The sequence below is a fragment of the Ambystoma mexicanum genome, chromosome 7p (assembly GCF_040938575.1).
Source record: "Ambystoma mexicanum isolate Mex_15411 chromosome 7p, UKY_AmexF1_1, whole genome shotgun sequence".
Lineage (NCBI taxonomy): Eukaryota > Metazoa > Chordata > Amphibia > Caudata > Ambystomatidae > Ambystoma > Ambystoma mexicanum.
Window position 1 is genome coordinate 724,596,396 of NC_090939.1, and position 17,546 is coordinate 724,613,941.

Below are 17,546 nucleotides of genomic sequence, written 5' to 3' on the forward strand. Positions count from 1 at the left end.
CGAGATGAAGGTGAACTTGGCGATTCGGACCTGTAGCAGGGCTTCACTGGGCAAACCAACGGTCCAGGAGTTGCAGCAGCCGCCCTCTTCAAGCTAGTCTTCGGTTCTTGAGTTCCAATGGTCAACTGCCTTCCAAGCCAAGCGACTCGCCTTTTATTCAGATTTCTCCCATTCACTCCAGCCTAGCTGTCACTCACTCAGCAGGGTGGCTGCCCTTGCCGTACAGTCAGCCAGCCAATCGCCACAGAGTGCATTTGGGTCTCCTAGGAGACTAAGCACAGAGTTTTGGGCACCTCCCTCACTTCCTGCCCACCCAAGACACAGTCTTCATTCTTGAAGCCCGCCAAAGGCGAATGAACTAAGACCAAACTAGGTTTGGCATGCAGAGACAAACTCTAGAAGGACCTTTCACAAAGAAATGGCAACAAAAAGGCTGGGACCTGTTTGTAGAGAGGGGGCTCAGACGCCGTCCTGAAAATTATGGCTCCTGCAATTTAATGTTACTGGAGCTATGAAAAGTTCGGTCAGGACAAATCATGGTACTTCGTTGTAAAACCACTGCCATCAACCATTCTGAGGGGGAAAGGTAACATTTGACTGCTACATGAATATCTAGTCAGGGGATAATAAGTAACCTCTCCAGCACTCCATTTTAAAATAGGGTGTGCGGGTCTAGGAATTTAAAAGACTATTAAACTCAATTTCACTTTACTTACTCTGGGAAACAGTAGTTTATCCCATAGAAGGTATTTAAACCTTGGGAAAGCCTGAAAGGCTTCCCTGTGCCACTGCACTGAGGGTGCTGTGTGACACGAAAAGATGATGCCTATGGAGTTGTATAGACTTCATAACCAAAGAAAACACAGTTAAAGCACAAAAATACATGAGTTGGAAAAAGGGCCACACTCAGGTAAAACTTTTTTTTTAAAAAAAACCAAGTCCTCAAAATCCAGCAAAGTCGCTCGTGGTCTCTAAGGTGAATGGAATTAGCACATTTTTGAGATTTCTCCTCAACAGTTGCATCACCCTAGCCAGGGCTCTAGTGCTATCCAAGATGGACAACTGCAACACCTTATACTTCGGCACCTCGGAAAGGAACCTCAAACTCCAGGTCCTTCAAAATAACAACCCGAGATCATGTTACGCTCACCTGGTTCCAAGGGGACGCCACCCAGCAGTTGGGACTCAGGTAACCTCTGCGGTTCCCAGGGGTGACCTGCGGGAGGGTTCTGCCTGGAATACAGGTGGGCAATGTTCAGACTGGGCAACTTGGGTAAACAGTCCGCCACCACCCTGTATACCCGCAGCCCCGCTGGACCTCTCACCTTGTTTTTAATGCAGGTGTGTTCTCCGTCCTGCCTACTTGGCAGGGGCGCGTTGTGCTTGGTGGGCATTTACGATCAAGTTACTTCACTGATGCCGGCCCGCTTTGAGTCTTTCAGGTAGGTCTTATTGCTGTGCTATATTGTCCTCGCATGTCTTTTCGGTTTAACCAATGTCTTCTCTTCCTTAGGTGCGCGGAAGTCCAATATGTGACAGACTGAATTGGGTCTCGCCGGTAAGTAAAGGCGTTGTTAGAGCGCCTTGATGAGGTGAGTAGGCGCTAAGCGCAGCGCTAGGATGCCTTGCCTCTTGCTAACCTGTTGTCTTGTCTTCCCACAGGTCGCGGTGATCACCCGGTGCATGGAATTCCTGAGGCGATGCTGGTCGAGGAGCGGCTTGCGAGCCTTCGGCACCGTTCATTAAATTGTAAAAAATGTCTAATGCCTTGTTTCTTCCTTTTTTGCAGCGCCGTCTGTTCAGGAGGAGCGCTGGTTCCAGGATGCTGATCTCAAGAGTCGTAGACCGCCAACGATGAAATTACAGGTAAACTGCTGTTGCTAACAATGTCCTTTTTCTCCTTTACAGATGCTGTTCTTCCGAGGTTCGCGGGAGCAGCTGAACGTCACGTTGCAGAATTGCAAAGTAACGAAGCGTGTTATCCCATTCGGGTGTGGTTTAAATAGCTTAAAGAAAGTAGTCCAGGTCAAATAGTTCCTATGGTACCACACCCAAAAATACTATACCGCATAGCTTGGTTCCAAGGAGCAAAGCTATGTGGATGCCTCCATGTTGATTGACACTGAAATAAAGTAGTTCCCAATACAAGTCCTTTATCAAGTATGAGCCTGGCCCCAAGAAGGCCTAGGCTAAGGATGCCTGGTTTTAGTGGAGACCCTTCCTGGCCCATGGGCTTGCCAAGGGGTCTTCTGGAGGGGGGTCGTGACAGATCAGCACTTAACATACAGATAACCACACACATCCCCAACTTCAGACAGGTCACCCACTGGCTACCAATACGGGACAGAATTGCCCTCTGCACGCTCGTCATCACCCATAAGTGCCTTTCAAACTCTGCCCCCAAATACCTGGCGGACAAAGTCAACAAACGCTTTCCATCTAGACCAACTAGAGCCAGGTACACACACTGGCTGTGCATAGATTCCTCCTAAAAAATGTAAAAAAAAAAAAACAAGGGGAACAAGCTTCCCAGTACTAGCTGCCAAACAGTGGAATGCCTTACCCGTCAGCATTAGAATGGAACCTGCTTTCTGGACCTTTAGATCTAAAGTAAAGGGTTGACTCTATAATAAGTTAGTTTGCTCTGCCCCCAGCATACTGGTACTGCATCTGACACTCCCAATCCTCCCATCGACCCTTTGTAACCATGGTCTACCTGCACTTACTTTTTTCCACTGTTTTCTCATGACTGAACTGTATGTAACTTTTGTATAAGCCTTTAAGCCTCTTTACAGCTTTATATTGTCTGAGTAACTGAGAGCAACTTTGTATAAGCCTTGGGCGCCCAGTTACATCACGGTTTGGTTCGCTGTACAAATAAAAAACTGAAGAGGCCGGAGGGAGACTGTCAATTCATCTGATAATACAACTAGCAGAGATAGCACTAACAAAACATTTCTTGTTGGAAGATCGATATGAACAAATATCCGATAACTTAATGGGTGCGACATTTGCACCGACGCTAGCCAATCTCTACATAGTGGACTTTGAGGCACAAAGTATATACCATCAGTCTAATCCCTACTCTAAAAACATCTTGAGTTGGCGACGCTACATAGATGACGTGCTGATGTTCTTTGAAGGAGATGAAAACATTTTGATGAAATTCATTGACTGAATGTCCAAAATCCCTTCCTGAAATGTACTCATGACCTCATTAAGGAAGCAGCAACATTCTTAGATTTGAAGGTCGTAAGAAATGGAACTGGGTTAGAAACAACTGTATATCAAAACAGATAGAAATTTGCTGTTGGAGTTTAACAGCTTCCAAAGAACTCCAATTTCCTAGTTTTAGAAGAAATTGCACAACCCGGAAAGAATACGATACTCAGGCAGAGAGACTAACTCAGAAATTGAGAGAAAGGAATTACCCTGAAACAACAGCCGTGCAAGGAAAAGAGCACAGACATACCAAGAGAAATTACACTCATCCCACATGGGAGGGCAAATGCCTAGGGGAGAAAACCAAACAGCTGTCTTCAGCCACTCACCAGTGGCGAAATTATAAAAAAATAAAAAAGATAAAGAACCTATGGCACATCCTAAACGTAAAATAGTGTTTTAGATCTCCCCTTATTTGCAATTAAGAGAAGAAAGACTCACTAGAGCATAACTATAAAGACAAAGGAAAGAACCAAAGGAGATTATGGGGTCTTCCAAAAATTACTGTACACACCACATGTGGATTATGTTAGTCTTTTTACCAAGCGTACTACCACAATAAATCTAGGCTGGTCAACACCATGTGAAGAAAGATCCCTTACAAATTGCAATACCTAAAATGTTGTATATCTTATAAGAAGTCCCTGTGGGAAGAACTACATCGGGATGACAACCGGGGCGGTAAAACAGCATTTGTGAGCATAGATCCGAAGCGAATGACTGCTCCTGAGCACTACACGCAGAAACAACTTTCAGAAAACAATATAGCATGGACTATTCTGGAAAGTACAAGTTCCAAAAAGAAGAGGAAATATACGGGCAATGCTCCAAAAGAGAAAAGCTTTGGATCCTTCAGCTAAAAAGCCCTATGGAGGGGCTCAAAGAAGAGCTACTTTGGCCACACTATAAGTGGTTACCCTCTAGTAAAAGATGGAATGGGGACTATGAGACAACAATATAAGCTGGCTGAAGATGAATTCGAGAAATGGGTTTAAAATGTGATGAATGACACTATATTGTCCTGCGATAAAATCACAGTAATATGAGCAGTAATATTATTGGGGGAAGGCTCCTAGTAGACAAGAGCAAATTAACCACCATCTTTTATTTGTATCCCCTTGGGTTATATTAATTCACATGCCAGTATAAGTGAAAAACTTTATCACCTTTAAATTTCGGGTGGAAAATAATACCTCAGAGTGACGTATAGATCACACTGGCTACAGTTGAATTGGAGGCAGAACCTGTTGATCTGTCTAACTCTAGGATTCCTACAACACTATGAAAGATAAGAAAAATAGAAATACAGACATAGCAGAAATAGGCCTTTATAAGCTATACAGGCCACACAGATACAAATGGTACCCCTAAAGAAGCAAGGGTTACAAAATATGAAAACAAAGACTGTATGCACTTGCCTTGAACTATAACACCCACAATGCCTTGCGAGATAAGAGCAGGGAAAAAGATTATAACGTGCCAGAACCAGTCTGTTTAGAGAACAGTATAGATGGGAGAGTGAACTAATATAGTAATTGAAAGTTGCATTTCGAATAATGGTAGACTTTTTAATCTAATATAACATGGAAGGATTAGGGTCATAAAAAAAAAGAGGACTAGAAGATGGTTAGAGATAAAGGTCACGACTACAAAAACACGTACGTTTCACTCCCAAGATGACCGCACCACTGAGCCGCGGAGAGAAGGGAGAGACTAACACGGGCGGATCGAGCAAGGTAAGACGACCCGCGAAATGTGATAGAACAGAGTTCCAGACAGCACATGGAGATAATAGACTAGACAATACTAAGACATGACACGGCTTTTGAAAATGACAACGGGAGCACGCTTCGCCCCCCCTGCCCCTTTTATACTATTCACATGAGGTGGGAATGTGGAGAACCACTAGACACGGGTAAATTCCCGAAATTGGGACGAATATAGAAACAGACACATGGAGCCTCTAGAACATAGTACTGTTGTGTACAACAGAATAGACATGAATGAGTAGAGGCCAACCCCAGGAGGTTTGGAATACGGGGGTTTGAGGAACAGCCAGCAATATAGTGATAAACTTCCGAAATTGGAATAAATACAGATCAATCCCAGGAGGTTTGAAAAGCAGCAGTTTACAGAATTCCCTAAATAGGGACAAAATATATAAATGGAGTAAATGGAAGCATTGAGCTCAGGCGCAACACTTAAGCACTGTGGGTTTGGGGTAAATCTCAGAGCTGGAAATAATCCTATATCCGTATTTCCTGAGCTATTTAACAGACTAAAGAACGCTGTTGAAGTGGAAATAAATATCTCCCATTACCCACACCCACCAATCGGACCATAACAGGTGGGACATTGAGCTAATACAGCTGAAAAACAGTTCGCATTAAAAAACCTTTGTATAAAGTATATTTACTAGACAATTCTAGTTAATTTGAGAAACTAAAGCCCTAATTCACAGGGAAATGACACCAAGGAGACACATTTTGAAGAGCGGGACAAACAAAAATAATCAGGTCTGGATAACCCCACATGGGTAAGAACATCTGGGTAGAACATACGTTCATCTTAGATGCCATAACTAGATGCACTCAGAAAAAGTAGCGACGGTTCCCCTTTTTATATATTCCCTTGTAGGCAAGCTGGAAACCAAGACGCCTGTAGAATGGCAACATGAGACCCTACCCTGAAAAGCAACCCTGAGATCAAGACGAAGGAAAAAATTCTCTCTAATTTCTTTACATTTGATAACTGATGTAAAAAAATTAAAAATAAAAGGGGGGGCTGGCTGCCAAAGCACTGAGGTGAAACATCCAAACCAGCACGAACAAGCCCTGCAGGAGGTAAATTAAAATGATTTCCGGTATGCATAGTCAAAAGCAGCAAACGATAAAGAGGAAAATACGAAACGGACTACCAGCAGCGCATTCATTCTGCATCAATTTCCACATGTAGAATCTGTATAAACAGAAGAACAAGTTACTTCTTACCTTGTAACGTTCGACGGGATGTTCCTCCGACGTATTCCTCATCTTAGATATCTCCTTCCAGCTCTGCTGGCCTCGGAAAATTTTTCTCTAGAGGGCGCTGCGCGTCGATGTCCCTCGACAGCCGCCGTCATCCTGCCTATAAAGGCCGCGCGCAGCGTCCGTTGCTCAGTTCCGTTTTGTAGCCCACAATAATACTTTCTGGACTAGACTAATCACCTTGAAGGAGCGTAATCTGCAACAACAATGGAAGTAGAACTGCGGGGATGGATGGGAGGGTCGATGAGGAATACGTCGGAGGAACATCCCGTCCAAAGAACGTTACAAGGTACGAAGTAACTTGTTCTTCGAAGGGATTGTGTCCTCCGACGTATTCCTCATCTTAGATAGGCTCCCATAGCAGTATTCTATTATTGGAGGAGGGAGTACTGACTTCACGCTGTCTTCTATTGATGAATAGAATGCAGTACAGCCCTTCCAAACCTAGTCTCTTGACTGGAAGAGGAATCCAAATTGTAAAAACGTGTAAAGGTATGGACAGACGACCATGTAGCGGCCGCACAGATGTCTTTAACCGGCACGCCTCTTTTGAGGGCCGATGAAACTGCAATACCTCTGGTCGAATAAGCCCTAAGGTTTTGAGGGGGCTCTTTCCCTGCCAGTTTATAACATTCCAGAATGGCTAGAATGATCCATCCGGAAATGGTCTGCTTAGTTATTGGTAACCCCAGCTTGTGACCTGCGTAACCTACAAAAAGCTGGTCTGCCTCTCTTATCCTGGCTAGTCTACTGATGTAAAAACTTAAAGCCCTTCTAGGTCTAGCCTGTGTAACCTCTCTTCCTCTTTCCCCGGGTAAGGAGGAGGATAGAAAGATTTTAGGGTAATCTTCTGAGTGATATGGAATTCAGAAACCACCTTTGGGAGGAAATTAGGCTTCACTTGCAGGACAACTTTGTCTTTGTGAAATATTGCGTGAGGGGGTTTACAAGAAAGAGCTTGTAATTTGCTCACCCTTCTAGCAGATGTAAGTGCTATTAATAAAACAGTTTTAAGGGTAAGGAATCTTAACGAACAAGAATGGAGTGGTTCGAAAGGTGTGCCCATCAGGAAAGTTAGTACTAAGTTTAAATCCCATAGGGGAACTTGGAATGGTCTTGGGGGATAAACATTGGTTAGCCCCTTTAGAAACTGTATTACCAAGGGTAATTTGAAATAGGATGGTTCTTCCGCAGTGCGCTTAAAGATGGATAGCGCTGCGAGATAGCCCTTAATGGTGCCAACTTGAAGGCCTGAATTCGCCAAATGTAGAAGGAAGGACAAAACCATTGGTGTACCACATGAAAAAGGGTCGATATTCTGTTCTCTACACCAGCTGCAAAATCTGTTCCAACGGCAGCGGTATAAAGACTTTGTTGCTGGCCTCCTTGCCGAAAGCAACACCTCCATAACATCATCAGGGAGGTCCCAATCCTTGTACCTCAACCTTTCAGAAGCCAAGCGTGAAGGTTGAGGGTTTTGATGTCTGGATGGAGAACCTGACCTCCCTTCTGTGGAAGTAGGTTCTCTGAGTGGAAGTCGAATTGGAGGGCAGATGGACAAGTCTAGAAGGTCCGGGTACCACGTTCTCCTGGCCCAATCTGGGGCAATTAGGATCATGGTTCTCCGGAATCTTCTCAACCTCCTGATCATTTGAGGATTGACAGGGACCGGTGGGAACGTGTACAGAAGCGGAAACTCCCAGTCCACTATGAACGCGTCTCCCAGAGCTCCTCTCGGGGGAAATTCCCTTGAGCAGAACAGATCGCATTTCCTGTTGACGGTGGTGGCGAACAGATCCACCTGAGGGGTTCCCCAAAGGGCGAAGATCTCTTGAAGGACTTCATGAGCTAGTTCCCACTCGTGGGACACTGTGCTCTGCCTGCTCAGAGCGTCCGCTGTCAAGTTCTTCTCTCCGGCTAGGTGAACTGCCGATAGAGATTCCTTCTTCGATTGCCCAAAACCAGAGCTGCATCGCCTCTCTGCACAGGGGTAGTGATCCTACGCCTCCTCTTTTGTTGAGGTAATGCATGGCTACTGTGTTGTCAGTCATTATCAGGACGTCTTTCCCTTGTACAGCTGGCAGGAACGCCTTCAGCGCAAGTCTGATGGCTCTCAGCTCTAACAGGTTGATATGTAGTCTGGACTCCGATGGAGACCAACGACCGCTGATGGTCAAGTCGTTGGCGTGGGCTTCCCACCCCGTGAGTGAGGCATCCGTGACTACTGTTATCTCCGGCCAGGGTTGCCAAAAATGTTCTCCTTTCAGAATGTTCTCCTGACAGGCCCACCACTGAAGGTCTCGAGCCACCCTGTCGGGAACCTGAAGAAGATCTGTCATTCTCCCTGAGAATTGTGACCACTGAGTCCTCAGTGCCCACTGGAGGGATCTCATTCAGGCGAGCCTCTGGCACTAGGAAAATGCAGGATGCCATGAGGCCTAGCAACCTCAAAAAGTCGAAGGCTGGGAGACGTTGGGCATTTTGAAACTTGGTAACCATCTGTAGAATATCTTGAGCCCTCACCTCTGGTGGCGAGGCTTTTCCCAGGGAAGTGTCCAGGATCGCTCCTATAAACTGGAGTCTCTGCAATGGTATCATTTGTGACTTCTTTAAATTGAGGGAGAAGCCCAGTCTGTGAAAGGAGTGGCACACGTGATTTAGTTGGATCTGAGCTTGTTCCGAAGAGACAGCCCTGATCAACCAATCGTCCAGGTAGGGGTAGACATGAATCCCTTCCCTCCTTAGACTTGCCGCCACTACCGACATTAACTTGGTGAAGACCCTCGGGGCGGAGGTCAGCCCAAATAGCAGCACTCGAAATTGATAGTGAGTTGCCAATTGCGAACCTCAGGTATTTCCTGTGTTTGAGATGGATAGGCACATGGAAATAAGCATCCTGAAGGTCCAGAGATACCAACCAGTCCTGGAACTGAAGGGCCTGGAGGATCTGAGAAAGAGTGACCATCTTGAATTTGTCTTTTCTGAGGAATTTGTTCAATTCTCGCAAGTCCAAGATGGGTCTCAGTCCTCCGTCTTTCTTTGGAATGAGAAAGTAAGGGGAGTACCAGCCCTTGTTCCTCTCCGCTACAGGTACCGGTTCTATGGCACCTTTCTCTAGCAGGTCCAAAATTTCCTGCAAGAGGAGCGGATCTGGTGCTTTGAGAGCTGATCCCCGGTGGATGACTCTGAGGTATGCGTAGGAGAGGCAGGCAGTAACCTTGGGCAACTGTTTCCAATGCCCAAGCATCTGACGTGATAGCCCGCCATTCTGCCAGATGTTGAGTCAACCTGCCTCCTACAGTTGTCCTGTGAGGGAAGTCCTCAGAGTGGTTTTGGGGCGGCTGATGCAGATGACGATGGTAAAGAGGCACCTGCTGTTGCTGCGGCCCCGTCCACCTCGGTTAGTTCTTCTTTGTCCCCTTTGAGCCGGTCGTCCTCTACCTCTTCCGAATGCGGAGTAGGAGTGAAAGGACTTGCCTCTCGCAGAGGTTCCTGTGGGACGAAAAGGTGTCTGACGGATTGCAGCGCCTAGGGATTTTGCTGCTGCTTTTGAAGTTTGCAGTTTTTCTAAACTGTCATCCGCCTTTTTCCCAAACAAAGAAGAGCCATCGAATGGCATGTTCAAGAGCCTGGCTTGCACATCTGGGGCAAAACCAGACTCTCAACCAAGCAAATCTCCTGGTTGTTGTACTTGCCGCCATTGCTCTGCTGATACTGTCAGCCGAATCAATGCCCGTCTGGAGGGATTCGCACATAGCGTCTTTACCGTCCTGTACGATATTCAGGAACGCCTCCCTTTCTTCTCCCTCCGGGATGAAGTCAGCCGCTGTAGAAGCACACTCCCAAAGTGTATGGCTGAATCTAGCAAGGGTGCAAGTAGCATTCACAGATTTTAATGCTATGCTACATGCCGAAAAAAACTTTCTTTGCCATAGCATCATATTTTTTATCATCCCTGTCCTGTGGGACGGTAGGATAAGCAGTCTTGACATTGGTAGAAGATGCTGCCTGTACCACCAGACTTTCTAGGGATGGGTGTTTTGACAAAAACTCCGGGTCTGTAGACGATACCCTGTATTTTGTAGAAAGTCTTTTATTTACTGCCGGGACGACATCTGGGGTTTCCCAGTTTGTCATAATCTTCCTCTGAAGAGCTTTATGGAAAGGCACCACAGGATCCTCCTGTGGGCCTTTATCAAGAATATCCGTGAGGTCATCTTGTTGGAAAGATTGTGAAGGTGCAGACCACCCCATAAACTCTGATCCTGGCCATTAAGGCTCTATAGGGGGTTTCAGCATGCTCCCCCGGGTCTGGCCTAGCAAACTCCACCTCAGGGGAAGTGTCTAACCCACTTGCCTCATGTAAGGAATCATGAAGATCCTTTAACCTGCATTCTTCAGAGGAAAATTCCTCTCTAATTGGGGTTACAGGTCCCTGCAACTCAAATGTGTCTTCCTATTCAGACAATTCACCCTCTTCCAAAATTGAGGACATAGTTCTCAATTGTTCTGAACTCATAAAGGGAGTAAATCCCATTTCCAAGGCAGAGGGTGCCGAACTTGTCATTATCGGCCTTGAAAATGTCGATGTCGTCGACGCCGAAGGCTTCGAGCGTGGCGTCGAAAACAAAGGCGGAGGCCTCGATGACCTCGACAGAATTGGGATTCTACTCGACAATCTCGAAGCCATCGTCATTGAGGACCTGGGGATATAGTCACTGGGTGTGTCGTGACCGTGACTTTTCTTGGCGTCGACGCCGGTGTCGAAGCTGGCGTCGAGTCGACAGACCCGTGTGTCGAAGGTCCCTTCGACAACGGCGTCGAAGACACCGACCTCGGCGTCGACTGAACCCTGGTCGATGGCGTCGACGGAACCTTCGAGGAAGGTTTGGAGGTCATAGTCCTACTCGAGGGTTCGAGACGCGCTCGAGAGGTTTCCTTCGCCGGGTACTGCGACTCGCGGCGTTTTTGACCTTCGGGTCTTTCGACCAGAGCATCGCTCTCGGCAGTCTTCGAGGGGGTCGAGGCCGCTTTCTCGAAGACGCTCATCATATTTTTGCGGAATTCCTCCCATTCAGCCTGGGAACTATGTTTCATGGGGCAAGGGATTCTTTTTGGCGAAACAGAGGAAGACGGAGAAGGGGATCTTCGACGTCTCCTCTTCGAGTGCTTCGATCTCCAGGAGTGATGGGACCCACTCCGAGACCTGGAGCGCGAATGGTGACGAGGCTCGACTTCGTCGACGAAGAAGCAGCTTTAAAAGTCTTACCTTTCTCCAGCTTCCCCCTACGCTCCTTCAGGGCCTTAGCTGTCATGGACATACAGTCCTCTCACTCCGAACAATGGTGTTCAGCTCCCAAACACCACAGACAAACTCTGAGGGTCAGTCAGTGACATCTTTTTTCCACAATCTCGGCATTTTTTGAAGCCGGATGGAGGAGTTGTCGGTTCCGACGAGGAAGCCATCGAGTACGGATCGAATAACTCGAGGTAAATAGCATCAATCTGACAAGAACTGAGCAACGGTATTCCGAGGCACTGAACGGAAAAACGGAACTGAGCAACGGACGCTGCGCGCGGCCTTTATAGGCAGGATGACGTCGATAAGGCGGCTGTCGAGGGACATCGACGGGCAGCGCCCTCTAGAGAAAAAATTTCCGAGGCCAGCAGAGCTGGAAGGAGATATCTAAGATGAGGAATACGTCGGAGGACACAATCCCTTCGAACATTGTTTTTTAAAAAAAACAAAGCCTAAAAGACTGTTTTTCATAGTCCTGTAAACAGGACTTCGACAAGCTGAACCTGACCAGGTAGAATGGTTCAAAAATGTTTAAACTAGAGGCCTTGATATGAACCAAAAACAGGTTCACGAGTTTATGGTTTGAAGGCCAACAGCCATGTTGTCTTGTTAGGCCTCACCATGGACATAGAGCACAACCAGTCCGTTTCACAGATTTGTTTGCAATGCTTATTTTACAAGTCAATGCATTATGCGCAAACAAATCGTCATGGTTTTCCTGCTTGCTCGTAATACGAATGTTTGCATGCTTTTCTCCTTTGATGCTGTTATTACTAGAATAACTACATGTTAAGCAGGAGAGCCTTTATTTGGTTCACTAATTTTAAATAAACATTGCTGAATCGTTAAGTGAACGTCTTTCATTCAAAGTAAAAGTACTTCTGCCCAGTGTAAAAAAATCCTTGCATGAGCGTAATCAGCAGAATTGAGTCGGTAAATCTGCATGTCGCAACATAATTATGGGTGTAGGGAAGTCTCACATAGCTACACCCAGAGCTACATTGCCAACACCGGCAACCACCACAACTGCCAGAGGTGCGGTACGCCATTAAGAAGGTAAAACCACCTGCTTAATTCCTAGAGATGTCCATCGGGAGGCAACTGGGAGAAGTAACAATGGATGAGCACTGAACAACAACATTAGCAATATAATGTCCTCAGGGAAGAGAAAATACCATGAAAGCAGCATCATGAAAAACGAAAACATTACACAATATTTACCAAGATTTTCAAATAAATGTAAATCAAACTTTCTGATTTACATTAGGTCATGATAAAAGCTGAGACTTAAGGCTGAAGGTAAAGGATTTATACAACTTACCTGGCTTTGATGGGTGTTTGGTGTAATCGAAAACCAATACATCCGAGGAGGGAGTCTTTGTAGCAATAATACAGGGATTTTGGGGCATGTAGCGGGCCCGATTCACTTCACCTTCATGGTTGATCTTGATCTCAGTCTCAATTTTTCCAGTTACAGAACCAAATCCTCCAAACTCTAATTAGTGTATAAAAAGATACATTTATAAAAAAAATGTCAACACATTTAGGAATTCTTTGCTTTTAGAAATCCAACCCTCCACGCAACCTCAAAGTCCTGTCACCTTAGTTTGAAGCAAACCTCAATAAAATGCAAGAGAACAGCAGCTTTGTAAATACTCGTCGCCATGCAACCATCATGGCCACCAGAATGTCTCAGCCCATGCAATCAATAGTGGTGACTGCGGCAGCTCTTCAAGCAAAACATGGTACATAAATGCATTTTGGAACAGTCATGCCCAATGAACATAGAAGGGTTTTAAAAAAATATGCAAAATTTTAAGTAAAGCAAATTTTGACCCGTTTGTCCAAATAAGATAGCATCAATAGCCATGAAACATTGAGTATATTATGCAAATGAGCTATGATTAAATCAAATTCCTAGACTCCCTTAGAAGGGAAACCCGAACCACTTAAACTTGCACAGGCCACCAGCTTACATGCAAACAAATTACAATAGATGGGGATATTGAGCAAAATGGGTACATTACTATAGAGCTGCAGTTGACAAAAGATGTCTAAGCGGCTCACCTAATTGCCACGGACCAATTCATAATTTATGCACTCAAGAAAGCAAGATGAAGGTCACACAAGAACAAGTTGTGGGTGGGGCGGTGCACAGAGGGAAATTAATTCTAACAAAACCTTGATTTAGACATACTAGATGATTAAAGGAAGAGCACATGTCGGCACACTAGGACATTCTCACTGAATGCTGGACACTACCACAGAAGATGCATCTGCTGAGACGAGACTCCTAGGTCACACTAAATCTTTAAGTCTTACATTGCATAACCTCTATGCCGGATTTTGTAGCTGACCTAAGTGAATTGATCTCCACCCTCAAACCTAAGTCCAAAGTAATCATAGGATATTTCAACATGGAGTTTCATGGCCCCCTCAGATTCCTTGGCAAAAGCGACCGAGTGCTTTGGAAAATCTGGATTTTATTCAATGTGTATCACAACCTACCCACTGTGGGGGTAGAATCCTTGACTGAGTAGTGATACACAGTATTGGGGTGAAACCCTGTCCATGGAGTTTTGAAAAAATTGAACCATCACAAATTCGACCTTTAAGGAAATCAAACCACCTCAGGAAAATCTTGTGTTGTAATTTATGCAAACTCACTCCAGCGTCACTAGCTCCACTTTTTGCTCCCTATTTAGCCAATCTTGCCCAGTATAAATCGGAAGTCTGTCAGCAGTATACAATAAAAGGATGACTGAAGCCGTCGATTGTCCTGCTCCTCAAAAACTAAGACCACAAAATTCTACTCCCTCAAAATTTTGTTATACAAAATTTGAAAATCCATAAACAAAAAAGGCACTGGAAATTGCAGAACACACTATATGCCACTGACAAAACTGAGTATTCCAGTGCTGTAAAAGAGCACAAAGATGTTATCAATGCTGCAAAAAAGGTTCCTATGAAAATAGAATCAAGATCGCATGGGAACTTTTTAGGATCTTAAAAGAAGGATCTGTGCCCAAACAATCTGTAGAAAAAAACTCAGTGTCCCCCAATTGAAAAGGCCATGGTCAGCAAGATCCAAATGATTAAAAAGGACATTGAGACTAAGGTTATCCAAGTGGCTCCATCTGCTCCTGCTAATGTTCAACACCAGCCACCCAGGATCAATCCTTTTTCCTTTGTAGAAGTGACTGAAGAGGAGATCCTGGGTATACTAAGTTAAAAACCACCACTAGTATGTGACATTTGTCCGGCTAAAGTAGTGAACGCTTGTGCCCAGCTGCTTGCCCCTCTGATCACTAAATGTGTTAATGCTTCATTTAATGATATGTCAGTACCTCGAGACATTAAGCAAGCATGGATCACCCCTCTCTTGAAGAAGCCCACACTTGATCCAAGTATAGCTGACAACTACCGCCCAATTATCAACTCCCCTTCCTTTTGAAGGTACTGGATAAAATAGCACAGAGAGAGCCAGGACCTCCTGAGCACAGAAGACCTATGAGGCCAATAGCAGTCAGGCTTCCAGAGTGCCTGTACACAGTCCACCCTGCATGACCTTAAATCTAACATTCTTCAATTCATGGAAAGTGGAAAGACAGCTCTGTTAATGTTCCTTGATCGGACAGTCGCGTTTGACCTGATTGAACATTCCATATTAGCCAGAAGACAGAGGGCTTCTTTCTCCAAGGAAGCAGTCAACTGTGGTCTATCATTTCTGTCAGACAGGACTGCAAAGGTTTTCCATGAGGATGCAATGTTAGAGGGACCTACGCTGGGTCGAAGGTCGAACAATCCTGCGGTGTGGTGTACAAACGGACCACCTGTAAGTTAACTCCTGGCTTTATACAATAAAGCTTGCTGCGGCATTGTGACTTGCACCTTGAAAACTGGTCTTGCCTCTTTATTCCAGGGAACCTCCTGGAGGTCTTGGATGGGTGGGGGTTAGGAGGTAATAATGTGGCAAGGGTGCCTGCTTCCGGGGAGGCAAGTTGTGGGATGTCCCTGCTATGGTGGGCGAACGTGCCGACCTACAGGTGGCAAATGGCGGGCGACGCCCTTAAACCCAGCCAACCAAGGAAAGCAAACAAGGGCCAACAGGCTCCAATTTGCAGGAGGAGGGGGTGGCAAAAGGAAGCACGTCACAAGGGGGCAACGAGGGAGTGCAGGGGGGCTTGCTATATAAAGCCTTTGACCCTCCTGGTGCACCCTTTTGGTCCTGCTCCCCCTCACAGAATAGTGGAAATCCCACTAACCCATCCCACTGCAGATGTTTAGTGTCTTTCTGTTGCAGAGCGCCCAGCGGTGTTACATTGTGATCCACTAGTAAAGCACCGACAGATCCCATAGGGTACTGCGCAACCAATACCTTAGAAATAATGGCGCCCATGAGTACTAGACTCCGGGGAGGCCCAGGGGTAGGGGGCTTGGAAGTCCTTCCAACCCCAAATGCAGGGGGGGGTGGCAACTGGGGAAAAGGGGAAGGGGAGTCATGGGGGGGCAAGAAGGCGTTACAGTAAGGTTCGGGTAAAGAAAGAAGTGGGGGAATGGATAAGGAGGGTGGGGTAACCAAGGAGTGGATAAGGAAAGTAAATGGACAAGGGGAAGTACCTAGGGGAAAAGGAAAAGTGGGGGACTGAAAGGGCTCTAGGAGGTGGGGTCAAGGTTGGCAGGGCTGGTGGAATTAGGCGGTTGGGTAAGTAACTTGCTGGGTAGATGATGGCAAGAACTGGTGTGGGAGGAGGTGGGGGTGGGCGACCTGGCAACTTGTGGAATAGATGTGGAAGCAAGGGGCAGCGGGAACGGAAGAAAACTAAAAGGGGGAGGAGGAAGGGACTCGAGAACGAAGAGGGGGTGTTAGACAGGGGTAAGAGGGGACGAAGGATAGGTTTTGGAATTAGAACAGACGATCAATGAAGACTGGTAGGATGGGACATCAAGAACTAGGAATTAGAATATTAGCATACTAGACAGAACACGGGAATAGAAAATAGAAGTGAAATAAATTAGTGCGCACTAGAATGTGAGCAGGGTAGAACAAGGGAATAGAAATTAGAATGAAAGGGGGTATGTGAAATTGGTAACTGAAATAAAGAATTGAAGACAAAAGTGTACTGTGAAATAAAGTTAGTTAAGTATCAGCGCTGAATCCTTCATAGATTCACATGCTTGAATAGAATACCAAGCAGTAAAGCACGCAATGCACGTGCACCTCTTAGAGAATAAGCCTACAATAAACCTAATTTGTACTGTAAGCATGCTAGGAAACAATTCAGCAGGGAATGAGGGATACATAGGCTGCTCCTAACTTACAAAACAGGTTAGGAAGGACCGCCTTCGGATTCCTTTCTGGTATCTTCCCAAGTAGTAATGCTTGGCAAACGCATGAGCGTGCTCCAGGTGGCCACTCAACATAGGCCTTTCAAGGACACTCCCGCTTTGAATGCCGCTCTTCCTCTGGTGGAATGTGCTGTTGGCGGAGTAGGTCGCCTCTTGACTGGTGACAGTGGATGATACAGTTGGTTACCCAACGAGTAAGGCCTTGCTTGAAGATACATTGCCCTTGTGGCCTGAAAAGGAAACAAAAAACCTTCAAAAGTCAAAGTTCTTTGTCTCCAAGTAGAATTTCAAAGTACTTGAAATGTCCAGGGATTGTAGTGTCCGTTCAGCTGCAGTTGAATGGTTGCTAAAGAAAGTAAGCAGCACTATCTGCGAGATAACATTATTGCCAACACCACCCAAGGGATAAACTTGAGATGTGGCCAAAGATTAACTTTCTGAAATATTGTGCATGGCGAGTCAATGGCAAATGCCTGCAGTACCCCAATCCAACTGGTTGAAGTGACCACCACCAGGTAGGCCACCTTCAATGAGAGAAAGTGCAAGTCGCACTTATGAATAGGTTTGTAGGCCACTCCAATGCTTTCAAAACTGTATTGAGAATCCAGGATGGTACATGTCTCATCTCCTTGGGAGCAGTGCCTAATAGT

At 45.8% G+C, this 17,546-nt stretch overlaps 1 protein-coding gene across 1 annotated transcript in view; it reads right to left on the reverse strand.

The window, feature by feature from the left end:
- RBBP7 (RB binding protein 7, chromatin remodeling factor) overlaps nt 1-17,546 on the reverse strand; it is a 562,467-nt gene that overhangs the window by 434,407 nt on the left and 110,514 nt on the right. The window contains exon 4 of the mRNA XM_069636807.1: nt 12,869-13,042. Coding sequence (XP_069492908.1) covers nt 12,869-13,042 — 174 coding nt within the window. The remainder of the gene's footprint in view (nt 1-12,868; nt 13,043-17,546) is intronic.